The sequence below is a fragment of the Chaetodon auriga genome, chromosome 18 (genome assembly GCF_051107435.1).
Source record: "Chaetodon auriga isolate fChaAug3 chromosome 18, fChaAug3.hap1, whole genome shotgun sequence".
Classification (NCBI taxonomy): domain Eukaryota; kingdom Metazoa; phylum Chordata; class Actinopteri; order Chaetodontiformes; family Chaetodontidae; genus Chaetodon; species Chaetodon auriga.
The window spans coordinates 7,834,044-7,855,458 of record NC_135091.1 but is presented as its reverse complement, the minus strand read 5'-3'; the positions used below and the strand labels follow the sequence as shown (position 1 = coordinate 7,855,458).

The 21,415-nt window shown below is 43.3% G+C and overlaps 2 protein-coding genes across 2 annotated transcripts in view; both read left to right on the top strand.

Annotated features, from left to right (window-relative positions):
* Positions 1–16,948, top strand: part of LOC143336357 (rho-associated protein kinase 2-like) — a 28,478-nt gene extending 11,530 nt beyond the window's left edge. The window contains exons 9-32 of the mRNA XM_076756481.1: positions 1,637–1,796; positions 2,908–3,004; positions 3,147–3,226; positions 3,675–3,723; positions 3,811–3,946; positions 4,179–4,270; positions 4,480–4,726; positions 5,943–6,049; positions 6,213–6,372; positions 6,875–7,035; positions 7,153–7,337; positions 7,514–7,583; positions 7,819–7,922; positions 8,473–8,659; positions 8,782–8,875; positions 9,174–9,268; positions 9,561–9,749; positions 10,007–10,172; positions 11,232–11,299; positions 11,416–11,504; positions 12,582–12,660; positions 12,749–13,016; positions 13,572–13,851; positions 16,294–16,948. Coding sequence (XP_076612596.1) covers positions 1,637–1,796; positions 2,908–3,004; positions 3,147–3,226; positions 3,675–3,723; positions 3,811–3,946; positions 4,179–4,270; positions 4,480–4,726; positions 5,943–6,049; positions 6,213–6,372; positions 6,875–7,035; positions 7,153–7,337; positions 7,514–7,583; positions 7,819–7,922; positions 8,473–8,659; positions 8,782–8,875; positions 9,174–9,268; positions 9,561–9,749; positions 10,007–10,172; positions 11,232–11,299; positions 11,416–11,504; positions 12,582–12,660; positions 12,749–13,016; positions 13,572–13,851; positions 16,294–16,297 — 3,167 coding nt within the window. The 3' untranslated portion in view covers positions 16,298–16,948. The remainder of the gene's footprint in view (positions 1–1,636; positions 1,797–2,907; positions 3,005–3,146; positions 3,227–3,674; positions 3,724–3,810; positions 3,947–4,178; positions 4,271–4,479; positions 4,727–5,942; positions 6,050–6,212; positions 6,373–6,874; positions 7,036–7,152; positions 7,338–7,513; positions 7,584–7,818; positions 7,923–8,472; positions 8,660–8,781; positions 8,876–9,173; positions 9,269–9,560; positions 9,750–10,006; positions 10,173–11,231; positions 11,300–11,415; positions 11,505–12,581; positions 12,661–12,748; positions 13,017–13,571; positions 13,852–16,293) is intronic.
* Positions 16,949–19,543: 2,595 nt separating this feature from the next.
* On the top strand, positions 19,544–20,907 carry LOC143336577 (uncharacterized). The gene is made up of 2 exons (XM_076756805.1): positions 19,544–19,688; positions 19,855–20,907. Exon 2 carries the CDS (start codon positions 19,857–19,859, stop codon positions 20,853–20,855), a length of 999 nt encoding a protein of 332 aa, XP_076612920.1. The 5' UTR covers positions 19,544–19,688; positions 19,855–19,856; the 3' UTR covers positions 20,856–20,907.
* Positions 20,908–21,415: the final 508 nt, after the last annotated feature.

Genomic DNA, 21,415 nt, shown 5'->3' with positions numbered 1-21,415 from the left:
TATTTGAATATCTCACTGCATTGTCTTCATGTTTTCATTTTCAGTTTGAGAGAAGAAGGAAGTCACCAATGCGAAACCAATTATCGTATGCAGCCATGTTAATCAGTTATCTTAGATAGAAAGAGCAAAAAGAACATCAGGGAAGATGCACACATTAAATAATCTGAATGAAATCACTGTGAATGGTGAAAAAGCTTCAAGGCTTTTTATATATTGCTGCAGCTGCCCTTGAAATGTTTGATCACTGCACATGAACTGTCTGTAAAGAGCTACGGTTTAATCTCCCCCTCACACAGTCGTATCAGATCAAGCATCTGTTGGCAAGGAAGGAAGGAAATAAGGAAAGGGATATATCAGGACCTTTGCGGCTGTATAGAGTTACATACAGGCTCTTTCTGCTCGCTTCACCTGGCTCTGATTAAGACAACAGACAGAACTTGTGACTGAACTGCAGACCGCCTGGCAGTCTGGAACACAAAACCACTGCTGTGCCACCGCTGCGCTGCTCGGCTCTGTTCATGTTTGCATGTCTTGTCACACATACTCCAACACACACTCAAAACCTGACCCTGCTGCCATTGTGGCGTCCCGCAGAGCTGCATGTACCTCCCAGCCCTCCGTGTCTGCGTGAGGACGGCTTCGCTCCCAGCCGTGTGTGGCCATGGCCGACATTTTCCGTGTTCGGGCTCCATTGACGATTCTCCCAGTTGTCTTTATGTTTGTCAAACTCATTAAGCGCTGGGATGATTGAGGGAAAAGAAGCAGGGACGCGTAGATGAATGGATGGATGGGACGGGAGGCGGCACCCCCGTAGCGGCGGGCGGGGCCGGGTGTGCGGCCTGTGTGGACTGGCCTAATGAGAGGGGCGCCCCAGCTTGGAGGGCTGCTCCCGCTCTCTCACTCTCACTGTGGCCACGGCTGCCTGTCATTAGCCGCCCGCTATCAGAGAGCATTCTGGGAAGTCGTGCCACAAGGGCCTCCACGGAGCGGCCCGTGTCTCTTTCTGTCTCGCCACATTTTGGCTTTTTTTTTTCTCTCTCCCCCTCAGTTGTTTCGTCCCTGTGCTTGATCTCTCCCTGTATTTTCTCCACCGTCTTTGAGTCACATTTGTCACGCTGAGGGTTGTGTCTTGACCTAACAGTAATGAGCTCTTTGCTCAGAGCCAGACTTGCGCTGGTCTGAGGAACTCAATCCAGAATGGCTGCTTTTTTTCCTCCATTAGGAACTATTTATAAGTTAAAGAACCGGTTTAGTTTTATCTGATTGGCCCTTTGACACATTTTTGTCTGCCTGTTGTGCAGACATTTAAAGCACGGCCTCTCCTGCGAGGAGAGAGCAGGCGTTTGCTGGTGAAAGGCACCGTGTGTGGGGCACAAAGCGAGCACTGTACGGGAAAAGGAGTGGTGGCAGCCTCACGCCAACCTGCAGAGAGCTCAGTCCTGCTGCGAGCAGTGCCAGAGCTGGCATCGAGTGTGCTGTAGATTCAAATACCTGCAGCGCCGGGCTTTAATCGTTTGATCGCCTCAGTTCATGTCAAACATCACGCTTATCTTTTCTCACCCCCTCATGGTTTGTACCTCCTCCTCTTTCCCCTTTTTGCTCCATGACTCCCTCTCTCTCTCTGTCTGTCATCCAGCTGTGGCTCCAGTTGTTCCAGAGCTGAACGGTGACATAGACACCAGCAACTTTGACGACATAGAGGATGAGAAAAGAGATGCTGAGACCTTTCCTCCACCCAGAGCCTTTGTGGGCAACCAGCTACCATTTGTCGGCTTCACTTACTTCAAGGAGGACCAGTAAGTGTTTTATTCTGATCTTTTCCTTGAGTATTTTACTTCGTCTCGCTGTTACTCATTGAAATTCTGTCTGAATTAGTGTTTCTGGTAATAATACTAATTCATAATTTATGATCCTGTTAATGATTTTATGTAGATTTTCACTAGAACAAAATGCAGCTCTCATGTGTTGGAGCTTTTATAAGAGACTGAGGAACTAGGTTTAAGGACAGCACTGTGCCGAAAATGTAAGCGGTAGAAAAAGACTTCACACCCATACCTTTAATCCAGTCTTAGACCGGCCAGACACTGTAGGCCTGTTCGAGCGTCACACTGCCGCCTTGTTCTGACTCCCCTTTAAATGCCCCCTTTGCTCATGCTGAAGTCTAGTTTTTGAAGCCCTGGTCTCGATTCGTCAGAAGGAGTGGTAAAAACAACACCTGTGTGTTGGGTTTGTGATCCTACAGTGCTTTAATCAGCAATGTTTGAGCTTCAAGGTGTGTTTTTACTTTTCAGGCTTATATTCTTGAAGCTGAAGGCTCAACTGCTTCCGTCTCAGCAAATTATCTTTTACATTAATGTGACAAAACAGAGTCAAGGTCAGAGCAGTTCCATTTAAGTCAGTTAATGACTCTAAACCCAGTGCACACGCGTATATAAGTGGTGGAAAAGATAGATAATCGAAAGTATTGCAGTCATCCTTTCATAAACCGTGAGGATAAACCTTTTCTAAAACCACTTTCAGCCATGTGGCAGAGTCATGTAATGGTTCCCAGAGAGGTGCCCACCATCCACGGTTAACAGTTGGCAGAGACAGTGTGGGTTGGAGGCATCCTTTGAGTTTCTCCAAAGGTAAATCCATCCAGATGTAAGGAAGATCATCAGACCTTACTGCTTTTTCCACAGCTCTTGGTCTCAGGGTTTGAGATTGTGGATCTCGGGTATAAGTGATTTCTGAATGGTGATGAAAATGCAGTAAAAGATCAGTGTGTCTTGATGAACATTCAGCACCCCAGTTGGCCTTATTGCTCTGTGTAAAATACATCACAAGGTTTAGAGATTTGGATGTGTGTGTTTGATGTGTCAGGACTGGAAAAACAGACATTCATGGCTCTCCCTCTTTTTATCTCAGGCTGCTGAAGGTACATAACAACTGCTCTGTGGAGGATTCAGACGACAGTAAGGAAAACGCTGAGGATAAGGAGCATTGCTCAGATAATAATAAGGAGGTAGGTGTGTTTTGTTTGTCTGTGTGTGTGCGTGTGTGTGTGTGGTCTTACGGTAACAGAAGAGAGATAAAAGACATAAAACAAATGGCCTTTCGATAATCGTGTTTTCCTTTGCTGGTTGTCTCTCCTTCTATCTGAGCAGCTGCAGAAGAAGCTTCATCAGGTGGAGGAGCGCCTCGACCATGAGATGCAGGCCAGAGATGAGCTGGAGCATAAGTGCAAGTACGACAGGACAAACAACCTAATGTTACCGTTCGTTCGTTCCTAAAAATCACCACAACTTTGAGTTAAAGAGTTCTAGTTTTTATTGTAAGAATGTCATGAAATAAACACACAATCCTCCAGTTATTTTTTTCTAGTTTTTCAGTATTTTAAAGGTCCTGCGTGCATTTTTTTCATAGTGATCATTGGGAAAGGAGAAACTCACTTCCGACATGTTCCGTCAGCAAAGTCTTAGAACAGTCGATTGGTGATCTGGTGTCTGTGTCTGGTTGTATGTCAGCAATAGTCCATTAGTCATGTTTGGAAATTTCAGGTACTAAATTTATATATAAATGAAGGAAAACTGAATATTTGGAAACATGTACCTATAGTGATTATACCAGAGCAAAAGGCCTTAATTCAGTGATCTGAAATAAATCTGCAATAAAACTCTTCTTTTTTCCTCCAGAAATGCCACCAACCGTTTAGACAAGCTGGTCAAGGAGTTAGACAAGGAGGTAAGGACGGAAGGACGGATGCCATTTCAGCTACGATATGATAAAGCAGATTTCACTCACATTGCTTGTGATTTCCTCTCCGATCAGATGAGCAGCCGGCAGAAAGTCGAGGCCTCGCTAAGGCAGCTGGAGAGAGAGCGAGCTCTGCTGCAGCACCAGAGCGCCGACAACCTGCGCAAGGTGGAGATTGAAAGTGACAGAAAACGCAGCCTGGAGAACGAATGTGAGCACCTGGGAAATATCATACCTCAATATTAGGCTTTAAACTCCCGAATAGGCTCAAAAATGCATTTTTAAAGTATCAGTCAGACTGTTTAACTCAAACCTGGGAGATCCACATCCGGCTGTTTATAGTACAGTATAAGCTGACTCTCATTGGCTGGTGTTTCAGGGTCCACTGAAAGTGATATATCATACTGCATTAACTCTTTTATTTGTCTGTATTTACTCACAAGTGAACAGCCTGAGGGACCAGCTAGAGGATCTCAGAAAGAGGAACCAGAATTCCCAGATCTCCAATGAGAAGAACATCCAGCTGCAGAGACAAGTGAGGGGGAGCGTTTTATAACTTTAACTTTCCTCTATTGATCATTATCAAACATGCTAATTGGATAATCATGTTCAAGCGAGCAACTTTGCCGGCTGTTTTCATTATTATTCTTCGTTTTCCTCATTAAATCCCTGTCATTTCGATGCCGCACTGACCCAGTTTAGCCCGCAGGGAAAAGTTTCATCCTGTCCCTTTCTCATCTGCAGCTCGAAGAGGCCAACGCTGTTTTGCAGGCTGAGCAGGAAGCGGCAGCGCGGCTGAAGAAGAGTCAGGCAGAGGTGCAGAAACAGGCGCAGGGCCTGGAGCACAGCCTCAGGGAGATGCAGGAAAAGTGCAGCCAGCTGGAAAACGGCAAGATGGAGCTGGAGAAGCAGCTGATGGGGCTGCAGGCCGAGCTGGAGGAGGAGAGGAGAGATCGCAACCTCGGGACCGAAACTATTACTGACTTGCAGGGTGAGAAGCGGCTGTCTGTTGCACTTTGACATTTATAAGTATTGACATGCACCAAATAAGTAGTTCCAAGTCATTTAATGTGAGACAGTGTAGCTTTGAATGAAGAAATCTGTCATTTTACGAATTAAAGTTGAACTTCTAAGCGATAAAACTCACTAATATTCATTTCGTTACAGTTTTAAGTTTTGTTGCTATGCCTATATTAACAAAATTATAACAGTCAGTAAAGGAGTTGGTTAGAATGACTCTTCTCCCCTTGCACTACTGTTACCATAGCTTAGCATTTTAGCTAAGTGCTACACATTAAGCCAAAGCTGTGAGTTGTGGCTACAGTGGCTGTTGCTCAACTAAAGAAACATTTTTATTGTCTGTGTTTACACACATAGTCTGCACACGGTGGTTGGAAATTAACAATAAGCAGATGAAAAATGCTGTGAAGATACAGTTGTTAAATTTTACTGCAACAATCACCACCTTAGCAACCAGCCAACCATTATTTACAAGCCTTTTATGTTCCAAACTTAATGTGTCTATTAAAATGTAATAAGGTTAGCAAATCTACCAGACAAAAAGGTTAATTCACTGCCACAACTGCAGGTAATCAAACTGCGATCTTCATTGGCTCATTCCGAGCTACTGCAGTAAACATCTCCTCAGTAGCAGGAAAAGGGGGCATTACACAGCACAGAGGCTGGACGGGGTGTTAAATGGGAATCGTTTTCTTGGATCGGGCCTTGGGAAATATCAGATCATAGGTGGAAACATCTGTTCAAAAGGCTGAGAGTGAAGCAAGAGGCTATGGGAGCCAAAGCCGGACCAGAGCCAGCACCTCTTGTGAGGCGCTGTTTGGAAACTTAAACGTGCTCGGTCCATGCAGAGAGGCCAGTCACTGAGGTCAGAGGGGACACGTCGAAACAACAGCGTTGCCTGTTTGCTGTAATGCCTCATGCTTTTTTTTCCTTAATAAAATTCTCCATGTGGGTGGAGTTAGCCAAGGGGAAAATAAACATTATTCGTGCTCTTTTCGTGTATTTGAGGCCAAACATGTGCAGGAGCATTATGTCATGTCTCACCTAGGATCATGTCTGTTTGAAACTGAATAGTTCAGGTGTGTTTTCTTCTAGATTTTGCATCCACTGCATTGCAAGTTTTACTACTACTCTTTTCGGTCTTCCTTATTTTTTTCCTTTTCCCTATTCTCATCGCTACACCTCAGGACGTATCTCTGGCCTGGAAGAAGAGGTGCAAGAGGTGAAGTCTTCCCTCTCCAAGGTCCAGACTCAAAAGAAGCAGCTGCAGGAGAAGCTCAATGACCTCGAGAAGGTTGGTTCTGTTTCTAATCTAATCAATAATCTAATGTGAACTGAACGTTAATGGATGTTCCTCATGCAAACTTCGATTCAACGTTTCTAGCTGGCGTTGCCATTGTTGTCATTTCTTTGAGATGATAGTGTTTAGAAACTTAATGCCTCTTTTGATTCTATAGGAGAAGAGCAACCAAGAGATCGATCTGACGTTCAAGCTGAGGTCGCTGCAGCAGAGTCTGGAGCAGGAGGAGGCAGAACACAAGGCCACCAAAGCCAAGCTCGCAGATAAAAACAATATCTACCAGTCCATCGAGGAGGCAAAGTCTGAGGTTTTAAAAGGTGAGCAGGTGGGAGGACAAAAGTGTGAAAGATGACTGCAGGATGGATGAAAACCAGTCATTTAAACTGTATTTTACTTAGCGCATTCAACACACATACAGAAGCCTTTTTCCCTTCAACACATTTTTTTTGCATTGTGTTAGAAAAAGTTTTTGCGAAAAAGTTTATACTTTCGCTTGAGGTGAATTTTGCCTTTTATGAAAAACAGTGCTTAAAGTAAAGGTAGGGGAGGAGAAGAAGAAGAAGGAGACGAGTGAACACAAAGATATCGCTGAAGATGATGAAGAAGGAAGAAGAAAAGACAAAGAAAAAGGCAAAGAGATCTCGTCCTCTGAAATGGCATATCTTTCTGACAGAAGAATTTGCTCTAAGAGTCTGGCCTTCCAGTACATTACTTTGCTCTGACTGTACTTCGGGCCACCTGGCCATTTATCTGGTGCTCCAAGCAGTTTCCACCAAAGGCAAAAATTGTTTTGTTCATACTGTGTTTTGTTTTGTCCAGAGATGGAGTGCACCCTGCAGGAGGAGCGTAGCTTGAAGCTGCAGGTGGAGGGGAAGCTGCTGCAGCTAGAGAAGGACCACTCCATGCTGGACTGTGACTACAAGCAGACGCAGCACAAACTGAACGAGCTGCAGGCACAGAAGGAGAAACTCTCACAAGAGGTGATGCTGGAACAATCGGTTGATTAATCAATGAATCAAAGCTTGAATTGTCCCCATAACTGTCAGTCGGTTCCGCCACCGCTGAAACTTCTGGCCTGTGCTCGTGTGTTTGTGCAGGTAAAGAACCTGAACTTGCGCCTGGAGCAGGAGATCCACAAGCGGACTATGAGCCAGAGCGATCTGAAGATGCAGAACCAGCAGGTGTCGGTGCTCCGCTCGTCAGAGAAGCAGCTCAAACAGGAGCTGAACCACCTGCTGGACATGAAGCAAGTCCTGGAGAAACAGAACCAGGAGTTGCGCAGGTTAAACACACAATGCACATTGAACATAAACACACAGTGCAGCCGAGCTTGTTGTAATACTGTTGGCAAATAGGTGTGGAGAATCTCATTCATCACATCTGATTTGAGGACAGTGCTTTGGCTCTGTGGGTAGTTGGCCAGGAGCAACGATTGACAGATTGTTGGTGCTGTTCCAGGGAGAAGCAGGAGGCGGGTGGCCAGCTGAAGGAACTGAAGGACCAACTGGAGGCAGAGCAGTATTTCACGGTAATTCTAACCAACAATTTCCCTTCTTTTGTGCACCTTGTCTACAAGTAGTGACCGTGCAATATTTATTCTCAGCATAGCTAGCATAACACTGTCAGACTAGCAACAAATCTAAATGGATCCACAATGCGAGGCTCGAATGGGGAGATATGAGCAGAGGAGGAGTTTATTTCCCCGCCTCCACCCCAGATCTGTGATATGACATTAATTGAATCGCCATCTGTCCTCCTGCAAGACCCTTTACAAGACGCAGATCCGTGAGCTGAAGGACGAGTGTGATGAAAAGAATAAGCTGTACCAAGAGGCACGGCAGCAACTGGCCGAATATGAGGAGGAGAGGTAACTGTTCACTGGTTTGTTCTGACACGCCATGAGCTGAAACACAGAAAAAAACAAGAGAAGAAACCAAAACAATATAAGACACGAAAAAGCATGCCTAAAAATGAAACATGACATGATAGAAAATGCAAAAAACTCTTTAGGCTCTAGAGCCAAATGTCAGTGAGGCAAACACACACGCCTATATTTTGTTTTTAGGAATGTACCAGACTTTCCAGATTAGTGTTATTCGCCCTCTGTGAATTCATCTGACAGCCAAAAAACAGGGCTTGACCTTTAACTGTGTGAGTGAAGCTAAACCAGATTAGCAGCCTTCCCAGATGCACTACAGCCAAAGATTACAGTAGTTAAAATATGATCCGATGCAACTCTGCTGCTTTAAAATCCTGCGCTGACAAAGAAGCCAATCAAATATTAAAGTATGTCCACACTATAGACAGTCTGAGGAGATAACGCCAGGAATTTGTTGCATTACTCAAGGATTTATTAGACTGTAGCGTTTTAATAATACATTAATAATTAACAGTTCCTTCCCCTCCTTTCTCCACAGGGACTCCCTGACAGCCCAGCTGGAAGCCAGTTTGACCAAGGCAGACTCTGAGCAGCTGGCTCGCTCCATCGCTGAGGAGCAGTACTCCGACCTGGAGAAGGAGAAGATCATGAAGGAGCTGGAGATAAAAGACATGATGGCGAGACACAAACAGGAGCTCATCGACAAGGAGGCCACCATCAGCTCGGTGAGACTGTTTGTGGTCTTTTAAAACAGCACTGATTCACTTCTGTTTTCAAACGTGCTATAAATTAAGCTGCCTGCTTGTGTGCATGGATGAAACTCACCTGTACCCTCACACACCTGCAGCTGGAAGAGTCTAATCGCACTCTGACGGTGGACGTGGCGAACCTGGCTAGCGAGAAAGAGGAGCTCAACAACCAGCTGAAAGAAATGCAGCAACGTGAGTGTCATTTATTTTGAGTTAATGAGCAGCACATGGAGGGACCAGACTTCTACGCCGATGACATTTCCCTCAGTCCTCGAAAATGTGTTAAAAAGCTGTCTTACATATCCAGCGGATTTATGGAGAGAAGGCTGTAAAAATGTCATGAAAAGCAGCCATTAATCTCTCCATCGGTGAACCCAGCCTCTGTAGAACGGCAGAATATTGCTCTTGAAACTTGCACTATAAGTTACGGATTACTTCTGTAAACTTATGTTAACTCCTGAATTAATATTCCTCTCTGCTATTTATACAGAGTTACAGAAAGCCAAGGAGGAGGAGAAGCAGATGAACTCAATCAAAGTGTCCTTTGAAAGGCAGCTGCAGAATGAAAGGACACTAAAAATTCAGGTGTGTGTCTGGGCGCCTACACAGGTCTGAAAAGTCTGGAATATTTTCTGTGCTTTCATAGTTTGACTTGTTTTTCTGCAGACAGCTGTTATGTCACACCATTTGTTGTCAAGAATAATGTTCAGCTGCAGGCTTGTGTTGAACTCCGGGCAAAATCACTGAGATCTGAAACAAGTTTAAGAATCTACCTTGCAGCAGCATTGATACTCCTGCAGACTCTGCTGCATATTTGCTGAATTCGGATTTATCGGCAATAGATCTCTGTGAAGCCGTTGCTGTGTTTTGCTCCCAGGCTATCAACAAGCTGGCTGAGGTGATGAACCGTAGGGAGACGGCACGAGGAGGCCACAGAAGCATCGACACCGAGGTGCACAGGAAGGAGAAGGAGAACAGGAAGCTGCAGCTGGAGCTGAGAACAGAGAAGGAGAAACTCAACAGCACCATCATCAAATACCAGAGAGAGATGATGGAGATGCAGGCGGTCAGTACGCCGACACTGCACACCTGCACGCCAGCATACCAACAAACGCTGCTGCATATACCAAAAAACATCTGGTGTCATCATACTTAATGTTAATAGTCATATTCTTTAATTAACAATAACAAATCCAGCACATCCAAATTTGCAGCTGGGTTGAATTTTGTAGAAATGGTTTTAAAATGTCCAGGACATTGAGTTGTATGAAGTAGAAAAGACTTCGAAATGCAATGAAAACCCTGCTCATGTCTGTTATTCAGCTGATAGCAGAAGAGAACCAGGTGCGTCTGGAGCTTCAGATGGCGTTGGACAGCAAAGACAGCGACATCGAGCAGCTGCGTTGCCAGCTCACCTCCCTCAGCGTTCACTCACTGGACTCCACCAGCATCAGCAGCGGCAACGACCTGGACATGGACGGATACCCAGGTAGACAAAGGAGACTTCCTGTTACGCTCATCATCCTATAAGTTAGCATCAACATACATTCAAATGCTCAAAGCCATTAAGCAAATCCACTTCTGCATGTACTTCCTGCTTTCCTCTTCCTGCAGTCTCTCTTCCTCAGTTCTCTCTGTGTCTTTTGTTTTCACTTTGAGTCTGTTTGTCTTCCAGGCCAGTTGTTTTTGACCTTTTCCTCTTTGCCTCTTCCCCCTGATTTCACCTCCACTTCTCTCTTTGTGGTCTGGCACAGTGCGCATTACTCACTCCCACACGTCAGAATCAATGTCTTTCACCTACCAGCGCACACACAAATCTGTCTGCATCGACACCCGACCCAACCTTCACTCGGCTCGCACTCTCTTTGAGTCTGACTCTGAGGATGAAGAAGAATATGACGGACAGGTGGAGCAGGGCCACCGTCCCCTGGCCCTCACCTACGATCAGCCCCCTGAGGATGAACCTGCAGGTGACCCTGCATGGCGGTTCAAACCTGGGATGGGGATGAAAATGAAAACTGCAATTGGCCAAACACTGTATATAAAACACCATTTATCCATCAAAGAATTCCCAGTGTCTTTTTCCTAAATTAATTGAATTGAAAAAGAAATACCCTCAACCCTGGTTCGACCCTGTTAAGTTTCAACTAATCCCTCTGCTCCGTCGACTGCCTCTGCTGTGCTTTAATCCCTTTTAACGTTCACTGGACACGAACACTCACAGCTTGATGCTGGCCTGCTTTGTTCACATCTACTCCACTGCAAAAGATGTGGGGAAACATTTTTGCACATTTTACCCCACCAGACTGGAGATTCTTTATAATCCTTAAACTTCCTGCTCAACGGTCTTTTGTTGAAACCGAATAGCAAAACTTCCTTTGGTCCACTTGCCCTTTTGGATTGAGTGAGGAGTCATTTCCTCTCCAAGTGATGAGTGTGTGTTTAAGGAAAATGCCACCAAAGTTTCAAAATGTTGAAGTGGTTCACACGATTAAAGGCCGCTCTCCTCTTTGTGTTCACATCTTCCTGTTTTTTCTCTGCAAACTAGACTCCAGGCTGGAGGGCTGGATTTCACTTCCTACCAAGAACTCAAAGCGGTTTGGCTGGGACAAAAAGGTAATGTATCCAGCGTTATTCCTCAGATCTACAGATTTGTTTTCTTAGTAATCACCATTACCGTTGAGTCATTTCCCCCTCCAACCTTTTGGCCCTTGTTTCCCTTCCCTTTACAGTATATAGTTGTGAGCAGTAAAAAGATCCTGTTCTACAACAGCGAGGTGGATCGAGAGCAGGCTAACCCTTTCATGACCCTGGACATCGAGTGAGTCATTTAAAGCAGAGTTTGAACATGTAATACCCAGGATTAATAGTAATGGTACAATGTATGTGTAGAGCACAATAGTTACTACTCTTAGTTACTAAAAGTCTACAGCCATGCTAACAGCTCTGTGAGGCTGTACACAGAAAAGCTTTGAGCTACATGCTAACGTCAGCGTGCTAACAAGCTCACATCATCAGTGCTAGCCTGAAGTTTAGCAGATGTAATGTTTTTCTCTATCTCTATTTTTCAGTACATCATCATGCTAACAAGCTCACACTGCTCACATTTTAAAGGTTTAGCATGTGTAATGTTAACCATGGTCAGCGTCTTGGTTGACTACGTTAGCATGCTAATTAGCACTGAACGCAAAGTACAGCTGAAACTGATGGGAATGTTGTTAGTGTTGTCAGATAAATTTGAATTTTTGACATGATGAAACGTTAAGGCATCAGAACACAGTGAGATTATTTGGATATTTTGTCTGTGTTGTTAAATTGGTCCATGTAAAACATGTGTCCTTGCCTTTACAGCTAATTGAATGTTTTTGTTTATGTCCTTTTTTTTCATAAACTTTCCTCCCCGCATACCAGCAAATGGTTTCGCTTCACAATGCATGATCATTTCCACATGCCTGGATATTTGTTCTAGCGCTGACACCGATACAGTACTCTGATGTTACCATCCCAGGAGTGATGCAGCTAGTGTGGCTAAAAACAGAAATAAGAGAGATGAACACAGATGAGATAAAATACAGAATAAGGACAAAAATACAGACTTTAAAACTGCTTTGAACAGAGAACTGGGGGTAGAATTAAATAAAATCAAGGTGAACTATACGACAAAAGTATGATTTGAGAAGACCTTTAAAAGAAGAAACTGACTCATCTGGCATATCTTTATCTTACACATTGTGATATTTTTGACGTGAAGCTGCCCATTAGTGAGGCTTATTTTGAGCCAGTGCCTTTCAAGGCTTCAGGTTTAGACACAAAAGATAAATCTCTCCATAGCCAGAGCAGTAATTGCACGTATTACCATGAAATCTAGACTTAACTCTTCCTTGTCCTCCTCCTGCAGTAAGCTGTTTCATGTCCGACCGGTCACACATACTGATGTGTACCGTGCAGATCCGAAAGAAATACCAAGGATATTCCAGGTAACGTTCAAGGACCTTCTCTTTCTGTCCCCTCTCCCTCCTTTCATAGACTGTCAGTATGATCATTTCCTTTCTTCTCTTTTCTCAGATCCTGTACGCCAATGAAGGCGAGATTAAACGTGAACAGGAGGTTGTAGTGGAGCCCACGCCGTACGGGGATCGACCCTCTTACATCAGCCACAAGGGCCACGAGTTCATCCTCACTCTCTACCACTTCCCCTCGAGCTGCGAGGCCTGCACTCGGCCCCTGTGGCACGTTTTCAAGCCCCCGCCGGCCCTCGAGTGCCGCCGCTGCCACACCAAGTGCCACAAAGATCACCTGGACAGAAAGGAGGAAGTTATTGTGCCCTGCAGGGGTCAGTATGCTCAGTCAAGAGTTAATGTCGAACTTTACTTGCTGGGAGTCAACATTAAGATGGAGTTCATATATATGGGTGCACATGTTCCATTGGCACACATCCCAGCTGTAACTGAGCTTCACAAAGTTATAAAAATGCAAAATGTGGTGAAAGAAGAACACCACCACCATCGTGCTTGTTTGGGTAGCTGCCATTTGCTTCAGATTGCTAGCGAAAGACACATCCTATATTCAATTTATATTGAGAGCCCAGGGTGATGTTTTCAGATGACTGTTTGCAATGATGGAAAACAGAGAGAAGAAGAGAATCCTCACACTGTAGAAGTTGGAACCAAAAAATGCATTTTTGCTTAAAATATGTCAGCCTTTGTTCAGTGAAACCAATCCAACCAATGACCAATCATGGCTCATGATGATGATGGTGTGGCTGATATGTTGGAAGGTTATTTGGAAAAAATGTCTCTTAAAGCCACAGAACCCTTTTAACAGCTCATAATCACCTTCCTTATTTTGACCCTGCTTCTCATCTGTTTTAAATGTATTTCTCCGACAGTGAACTATGACATGTCCACTGCCAAAGAGCTGCTCCTGCTGACCAACTCTCAGGAGGAGCAGCAGCGCTGGGTCAGCCACCTCCTCAAACGCATCCCGAGGAAACACCCGACGATGAGTCCTCCCTCCGCAGCACAAAGCACCCCTCCTGAGGCGACGTCACGCTCCTCTCCACGAGTTTCCCCGCGACCTTCACCCAGGGGCTCACCTCATATGTCGGCCCATCGCGGAGCCATCAAGATCCAGCCCAGCAGACAGCAGCAGTCATCAGGCAAGCCCAGGTGAGGACAGGGAAAGGTTCTGCTGGATGCAGAAAATATTTGAAATTTTCACCTGTATTAAAGTTTGTTTCTCAAGGTCAAACTGTTTTGGCTAATATCTAGTGCTCGTTATTTTCAGTTTTTATAAAAACTACAAAACATCCCAGTATTCACGTCCCAGTATTATGTCAGGTATGTTGGCAAAACAGTAAAAGCATTATCAAGAAAAAAGCTGCCTGCACACTGAGAAGATGTTCCCAAGAAAAAGATTTAATGAGTACAGCTATCACTTTTCAAAACCAAGAGTTAAAGTTTTTTTGGGAGCGTCTGCCTTGTGTTCGGATACCTTTTCTCTTTTTTTGGTGTTTATATAATACTGTTTATTGAAACTCGAAAACAGGAAATGTCTTTGTTTTGATTGTTAAGAAATGGGTGGCAATCAGACACAAATAATCAAATTAGGATTTTGGGTTAAAATCTTATTTTAAAAATGCAATTTACACAACAAATGGGAATCTTAAAGCTGTGTGCTTTGGGACTATGGTGCTAATCAGAAGCTCATTTTCTCCCAATTTTTCCTCTTCATTTCCCATCAGAAGAGGAGCTTTTCTGAGTCAGTGTTACAAGAGAACCTCATTTATTGGAAACTGTAGTGATCAGTGTCTTTTTTGCAGTAGGAAACATAACTCTTGGGTGAATGAGACCAGAAAATATGGTTGAAAATCATTAAATCTTATCTAATCTTGCAAAAAATCAATGTATTTTTCAGTAAAATTTCAGTAAATTCAACAAAAGCCTCATTAATTTGTTGATTCTGTCGATGATTCTCATCATCATGTGCAACTGAAAGGGGCCTAAAGCTGGTGCTTATGCAGGATGTCTTGCTTTAAACAGGATTCTTGAATCATTTGCATGTGCGTAACGCTGTATGCCGCATTAATGCAGCGTCAGCAGCAACCTAATTGAGTAGGAAATGGCACCAAACCATTACAGGAGTCACTAACTGTATCACTGTTGTTTTCTGTGATCGATTAAGGCTCTCAGTTGTCAAAGTTTGCTCTCTAAGCCACAACCTAACTGGCTCTCATCCCTCAGCACTGGCCCCATGCTACGTATCATCCTCCACTGACCTTTGACCTCTTCACCTCTGACCTCACCATTCTAACGTCTCTCATGCTGGGAGACTGTAAGTAGCAGAGCTTGCTGCGCCTGTCCGCCCTCCGTAGTGCTGTGCTGCTGTGTCAATTAACCGTCCGCTCATGGTAACAAGCAGCATTCGATCAGTCAATTAACTGCTCACAGCTCTATACTGCCCCCAGGTGAACTTGGCATGTATTGCCCCAGCACTGAAGGCTTTTGACCCCCACAGTAAACCTCATACTTCATGTTTCAGATTGCTTGAGTTTGGCCTGAAAGACTGGAGTTGGTCGTTGGATGATGTCGATAATGATGATGATGATGATATGTTCTTCTGAACGAAGTGAGAGAGGGGGGACAGAGGGTAACTGGACCTCTGCATGCGTGGTTGCAGTTAGTAGAAGGCCGTAATGTGGCCAGACGCATGTTTTTTGTGTGATTTCTGAATTCACAGTTGAGTGGAAAACATGAACTTGGAGTTTGAACTTCATCATTGTGACAATAATAGTTTGACGGTTTGGGAAATATGAGTGCTGCACATGCTTATTGCACAAAAAGCAGAAAGATTCGGGAATAATCTTGGCCTGCATGTTTGCATGAAGTCAAATATTAAAGCAATACTTTGTGAAATACGCTTATTCGTTTTCTTGACAAGAGTTACGTGAAGGGATCATTACCACTAAATATGAAGCTACAGCCAGCGGACTGTTAGCTTAGCTTCGTATAAAGACTGGACGCTCACAAATATATAGTTTGATTTTTTGAGCCATTTTCTGGAAAAGTCGCTCAGTGTAGTTTTTCTCAAACAAGCTAGAAGAGATAGAGGACTATTTTCAGTGGCGGATTAATCTGCATTTGGTGCTCTGAAGGTACTTCTAGCATGGCTCTATCTGTAGGTAACAAAATCTGCCTGCTAGCAGCTCGAAGCTCAATCAAACGCAGCACTTTGGCACATAAACCCTTTGTACAACCAGAGCTTGTCACCATTACTTTGTAACTGGTAGGTGGATTTTGCTGCCTTCGTGTTTCCAGTCTTTACGCTGAGCTGAGCTAACTGTCTGCTGACCATGGCTTCACATTTCATACGAATAAGTGTATTTCCCAAAAATAAGCTTTGATATTTTACTTCTTGCAAACATGCAGACCAAGATTATTCCCATATCTGTCTGCTTTTCATGCATTTCACTCATGTATTGTGTGGCTACAGGAAAGCTTCCTTGTGTAATATGTGTGGATTTTGTGTGGGTGTGCCTTTGAAGTCCAGCCATTCTGTTGGTAGCATCCCAGGTTTTCACATCGCCTTTTTTTCTCTCCCTCTCTTCACAGTTAACCCTGGCTGATCAAAGATGTGTATTTTCATCTCTGTGGATTAATGGCCGCGGTCTGGACGCAGTGCCTACATGTGTTATTTTTTTCTGCGAAGTAGACTGTAAAAAAAATGCTAATCGTGGGACAGCAACATTCACAGAAACTGGCTGTCGTCGTGAGAACTGGGACTGTCTTTGTCATTTTAACAAGAGGAAAATGAGCAGTATTCATGCTAGAGCGAGATTTCATCTGAAAACCTCAGCTCGACAGACGGTGTTTAAAGCCGCCTTATTTTATAATCATCATGACAAAAACATGGACATCAGATGCAGTGACTCACATGGATTTGTGTTTGTGAGGTGTTAGGCATGTGTGTGAACATTTGTACATAGGTTTAAGAGGTCTGTCTGTGTATTGAAACACAGAAGTGTAGCTCATAGTATATGATTGGTTTATTTTTATGGATACAAGTCAGCAGCACATCATACAGTATATGCTTTTCCTGTAAATGAACAGTTTTACTGAGTCATTCTGAGTCTTGGTTTCTTGGACGTATTTCATTACACAAAGTAGATCCATTACGACGTAAGACAGAATAATGTGACATGAATAGAGACAATGTGTTTTTTCTTCTCGTCATTCATGACAAATTCAAATAAATTCTGTTACCCTGAAAATGAATAATGCATTTTTTTTTTGTTCATTGATGAAAATCCTTCGTGTCGGATTTGCCTCCATTTATATCTTTTGCACGTCACACCATGACTTACAGCGTTCAAAAGAGTTGCTCTAATGTCTCATTTTGTTCCTTAATGTCCTTATTTGAAAGCTTTCAGTCTGTATTTCATGCAACATTTCGCCCTCTGGTGTAACATAGATAACCGCATCAAAAGCAGGAGACAGACAGTAAATGAAATATATGCAGATGGAATCAAGTTCAGTGAGGTTTTTTTGGGGGGTTTTTGACATTTTCGGGGATAACCTGGGGTTTGAATTTCATTTCTCCACCCACATATTCCCAGGTTGCACTGCAGCTGAATTTTTAGTGCGATTATCAGTGAGATCAAATGTACAGTTGAGCGCAAATCATGAACTTGTCCACATTCATTTACTTACATTCTTGACAAATGTTGGGTGAGAAGATTGATACCACTCTCATATCTGTCATGTCTGTAAATATGATGCTACGCTGTATATGTCTGTATTAGCACTGTGTAATTTTGTTTTGGAAAATGCTGTATGAAGTGTCATTATTAGTAGTAGTAGGAGTAGTAGTAGTATGCAGCAGCTGCTTAGCTTAGTTTATTTTAGCATAACTTAGCATAATGACTGATAACAGGCGGAAACAGCAGCTACGCTTACTCCACCTGCCTACCAACACCTCTAAAGCTCTTTAAATAACATGTTATATCAAATGTGTTTTTCCCTGGACTTATTAACATGGTACCCGTGAGATCTCATCTATTTTCAGATATACTCATTACAAATCATGGCAATTTATTCCGAGTGTACGCTGTATAGTAATGCTACAGTGACGTCACCATATAAACAACACCAAACGGCACAGTGAGGTTAATATAGAGTCCTTCTTGCACATGATAAATGCAGACATGTAATAAGAAACACTGTAGGGATCCCTCAGAGGTGTTATATCTGACTACAGTGTATTTTAGGAGACTTTGAACTACACCAGAATAGGCTTGTCTCTATCTTGCAAGTGCATGTGGAGTGAGTGGGCTTGACTGAAATAAATCTTTCAGAACAGCCTAAAGCCAACTGGCACTCATCATACATAATGTAATGGTTCATCATGTTGCCCATCTGCTAAAATCGTATTTCATACTGCAGGTCTAATCCATTCTCGCTATCAGCTGTGTGACTGTATGCTCTGGTTAAATAACCATGAAACCTGCTGTACCTGCCTGCCTGTACCGACCGCGGTGACCTCAGGTGGCACGCAGCCTCCTCCTGCTGTCTCTCCTCCTCATCATGAATAAACATTCTGTTATCTCCGCTCTTTTCACGTACATGTCTAGAGATGATGTGTTTCCTGCAGTGGTGGTAAGTATGTTTTCTTAAGTACTGGACTGTATTTAAGTACGCATTGGAGGTATTTTCATTTCACGCTACTTTATACTTCAACTCACTTTTTTTTTTATTTTAAATAGAAAACTTACAGTGTGCTGATAAATTTGATGCATCATTATTAAATTAGCCATCAGTATATAAAATAGTTAAAATAAGCCCAACCAGCTTTTACCCAATGGTAAAATGCTACTTAAACATTAAAGCATCAGTATTAATAATTTGATAATGCAATGTACTGGATAATGGCAAAACATTCATAATTTGCTAATAATACTGCAGGACTTTTACTTGTAATGGAGCATTGTTATATTGCAGTATTGCTACTTTTACTGAAGTAAATGAACGGTATACTTGCTTCACCACGGCTTTCTTGTCACGTGTCATGCATAGAAATTGAAGCATGTATAATGTGTAACCTCACATATTGGTGTGATCATACTTGAATGACTAATTGATGTTTTATGTTGTATGTTGTGTGTAAGAAGGATATTTGCTTAAGGACTGTACTTTAGTACAAATTTGAGGTAGAGACTCACCATTTTATGCTTCTCTACACATCATCTCCACTTTGCTGAGTAAGATTTTACATACAAAACACGATCAGCTTTGGAATAACAATACTACCACCACATTTTACCCAAGTAAAATAACTAAAATTCAGTGTTTAGAAAAAGGCTTTTATTGAATTTGTGTTCAAAACTTATTAACTTCCCAGCGAGAGCTTGCTGCTATCCAACATCTAAAGTTTAACATTTGTCACCTATGCAAATACTTTCTTGCCAAACATTCTGTTGCATGAGCTGATGATTCATTTAATTTCCAGCAAAATTAATCAAATCCACCTCATTGTAAGTTGATGATCGCGCATTTTTACCTCTCTCACTTGCTCTCTTCCACCCACACGCCTCCTGTTTCCCCACATTTTAAAAAATCCAAAGTACAAAATAATGTAAACATGTAGGTTTTTCACTCAGCGGCAAACCGTTAGACAACACACAATTCAATTCAGACGCTCACAGTAACACATTGAACATCATATTTCAGAATCAGACATTTGTAGAAGAACTGTAGTGTTATATTCAATAAACCTACATAAACTAAGTGTCCAGGTTTTGTACTTTCCCTGCAGGTTAGAGTCACACAGTCTGTTGCAACTGCCTGTCCTTGACGAATGACTGTGTAGTGACGGGTCCTTGTTTACTCTATGAGTAATGATTAGATTGGGGGATTCTGCTCCCCAAATGACTCGCTAATTTGCAAGCGAACGCTGCTGAATCTAATATAAGGAGCGGTCTGGCTGATACTCCTCATACTGGAAAACAACAGTAAGTTTAATTTTGTTACTCATGTTACTGAACATCGTGTGCATGAACTGGAAATGATCTCTGGTTTTATCGGATGTTTTGCGATGGTGAAATACTTCAGTATGATATTTAAGTCTTTGCACATCCTCATGTTTAATGTCTCTGTCTTCCCCTTCTTTTGTTCCAGTAATGAAGTCCTGGTGCATTTTTGCTTTCCTCTGGTTGGCACATTTCTGCCATGGCGCTCTGTCTTGCCCGGCACTCTGCCAATGCTACCACAAAAGAGCTGAGGTGGTCTGTAACGAGGTTCCTCTGACAGAGTACCCCACCGAGGGTCTCCTGGAGAACACCACCATGCTGACCATCCAGTTCACGAACATCACCTCCGTCACTGAGCAGCATGTGAACGCCACACCCCTTCTGGAGGGTCTCCACCTGTACAGCAACCACCTGCAGAACCTTTCCCCTGATCTTCTCAGAGGCGTTCCTCACCTCCACACTCTGGATCTCACTGAAAACAAACTGTCTGATCTGCCTGCGGATGTCTTCCACCACGCCCCACTTGTCAACTTGGTGTTGAAGAATAATTTGATCGAAAGAATTGATGCTGAGTGGCTTCCCGATAACAGCAGCATCACCTGGATGGACTTATCTGGGAATCGTTTAATGAGGATCCCAGCTGACCTGTTTCAGAAGCTGCCACACCTGGAGAATCTGGACCTTTCCAATAACCGTCTGGAGAAGATCTCTGCAAATTCTCTGGATCCACTGACCAAACTTGAGAGGCTAAACCTGCAAAACAACAAGCTAATCACCCTGGATGCATCTATATTTCAGAGCACACATAACCTCACCTATCTGTTCCTCTCTCGGAATAAGCTGAACAAGCTCACCCAGGAGCTTTTCCAGGAGGTCACTCAGCTCAAAGTCTTGAGTCTGGATGACAACCAGCTGAGCCACATACCCGCGGGTTTGCTGGACCCTCTGAACTCCCTGGACGAGGAGGGGCTGGACCTGACCTCTAACCCGTGGCTGTGCGATAGCAAGGTGGAGTACCTCTGGAGGTGGCTTCAGAAGAACAAGAAGAAGGTCTTCCTGCCACAGACCATCACATGTGCCAGTCCTCAGTCTCTGGTGGGGCGCCCGATAATGTCACTAACAGAAAGTGAACTAAACCTGCAGTCTTAACATTTTCCATCCTCATACTGGCTATTATCTGATACACTAATGTACCCAGAACAGTCTGCCATAGCCGTTTCACTTTTCAATCACTGAAAAATTCTCCTTCGTTGATGTAATGTGAATGTATGATTAAATGTGATATGAGTAAAGAGAGCATTTAAGAGTTTCCGTCTTTCCTTGAACTTTAATTGCAGATAAAACGTGTTGTGAAAGGTAGTAGTTTGACATATTGGAAAATCCGCTTTGTCACTTCCTTGCTGAGATTTAGATACAAGACCACTACCAGAAGGCGCTCGGCTGGCTCCGTCGAAAGCTGTTAAATAAATCTATCTACCAGCACCTCCTAAAGAGCCAATAAAGCGAATAAGACATAACCTTTTAATTTGTGAGCTTTAGATGTGCAGGTGGGGAGATTTTTGACAGAGCCAGGCTAGCTGTCTCCCCTTGTTTTGACCCTCTATGCTAAACTAAGATCATCAGCTGCTGGCTATAGATTCACATTTAATGGACAGAAATGAGAGTGTTATCAATCTTCTCATCTAACGAGCAACAAATAAGCATGTTTC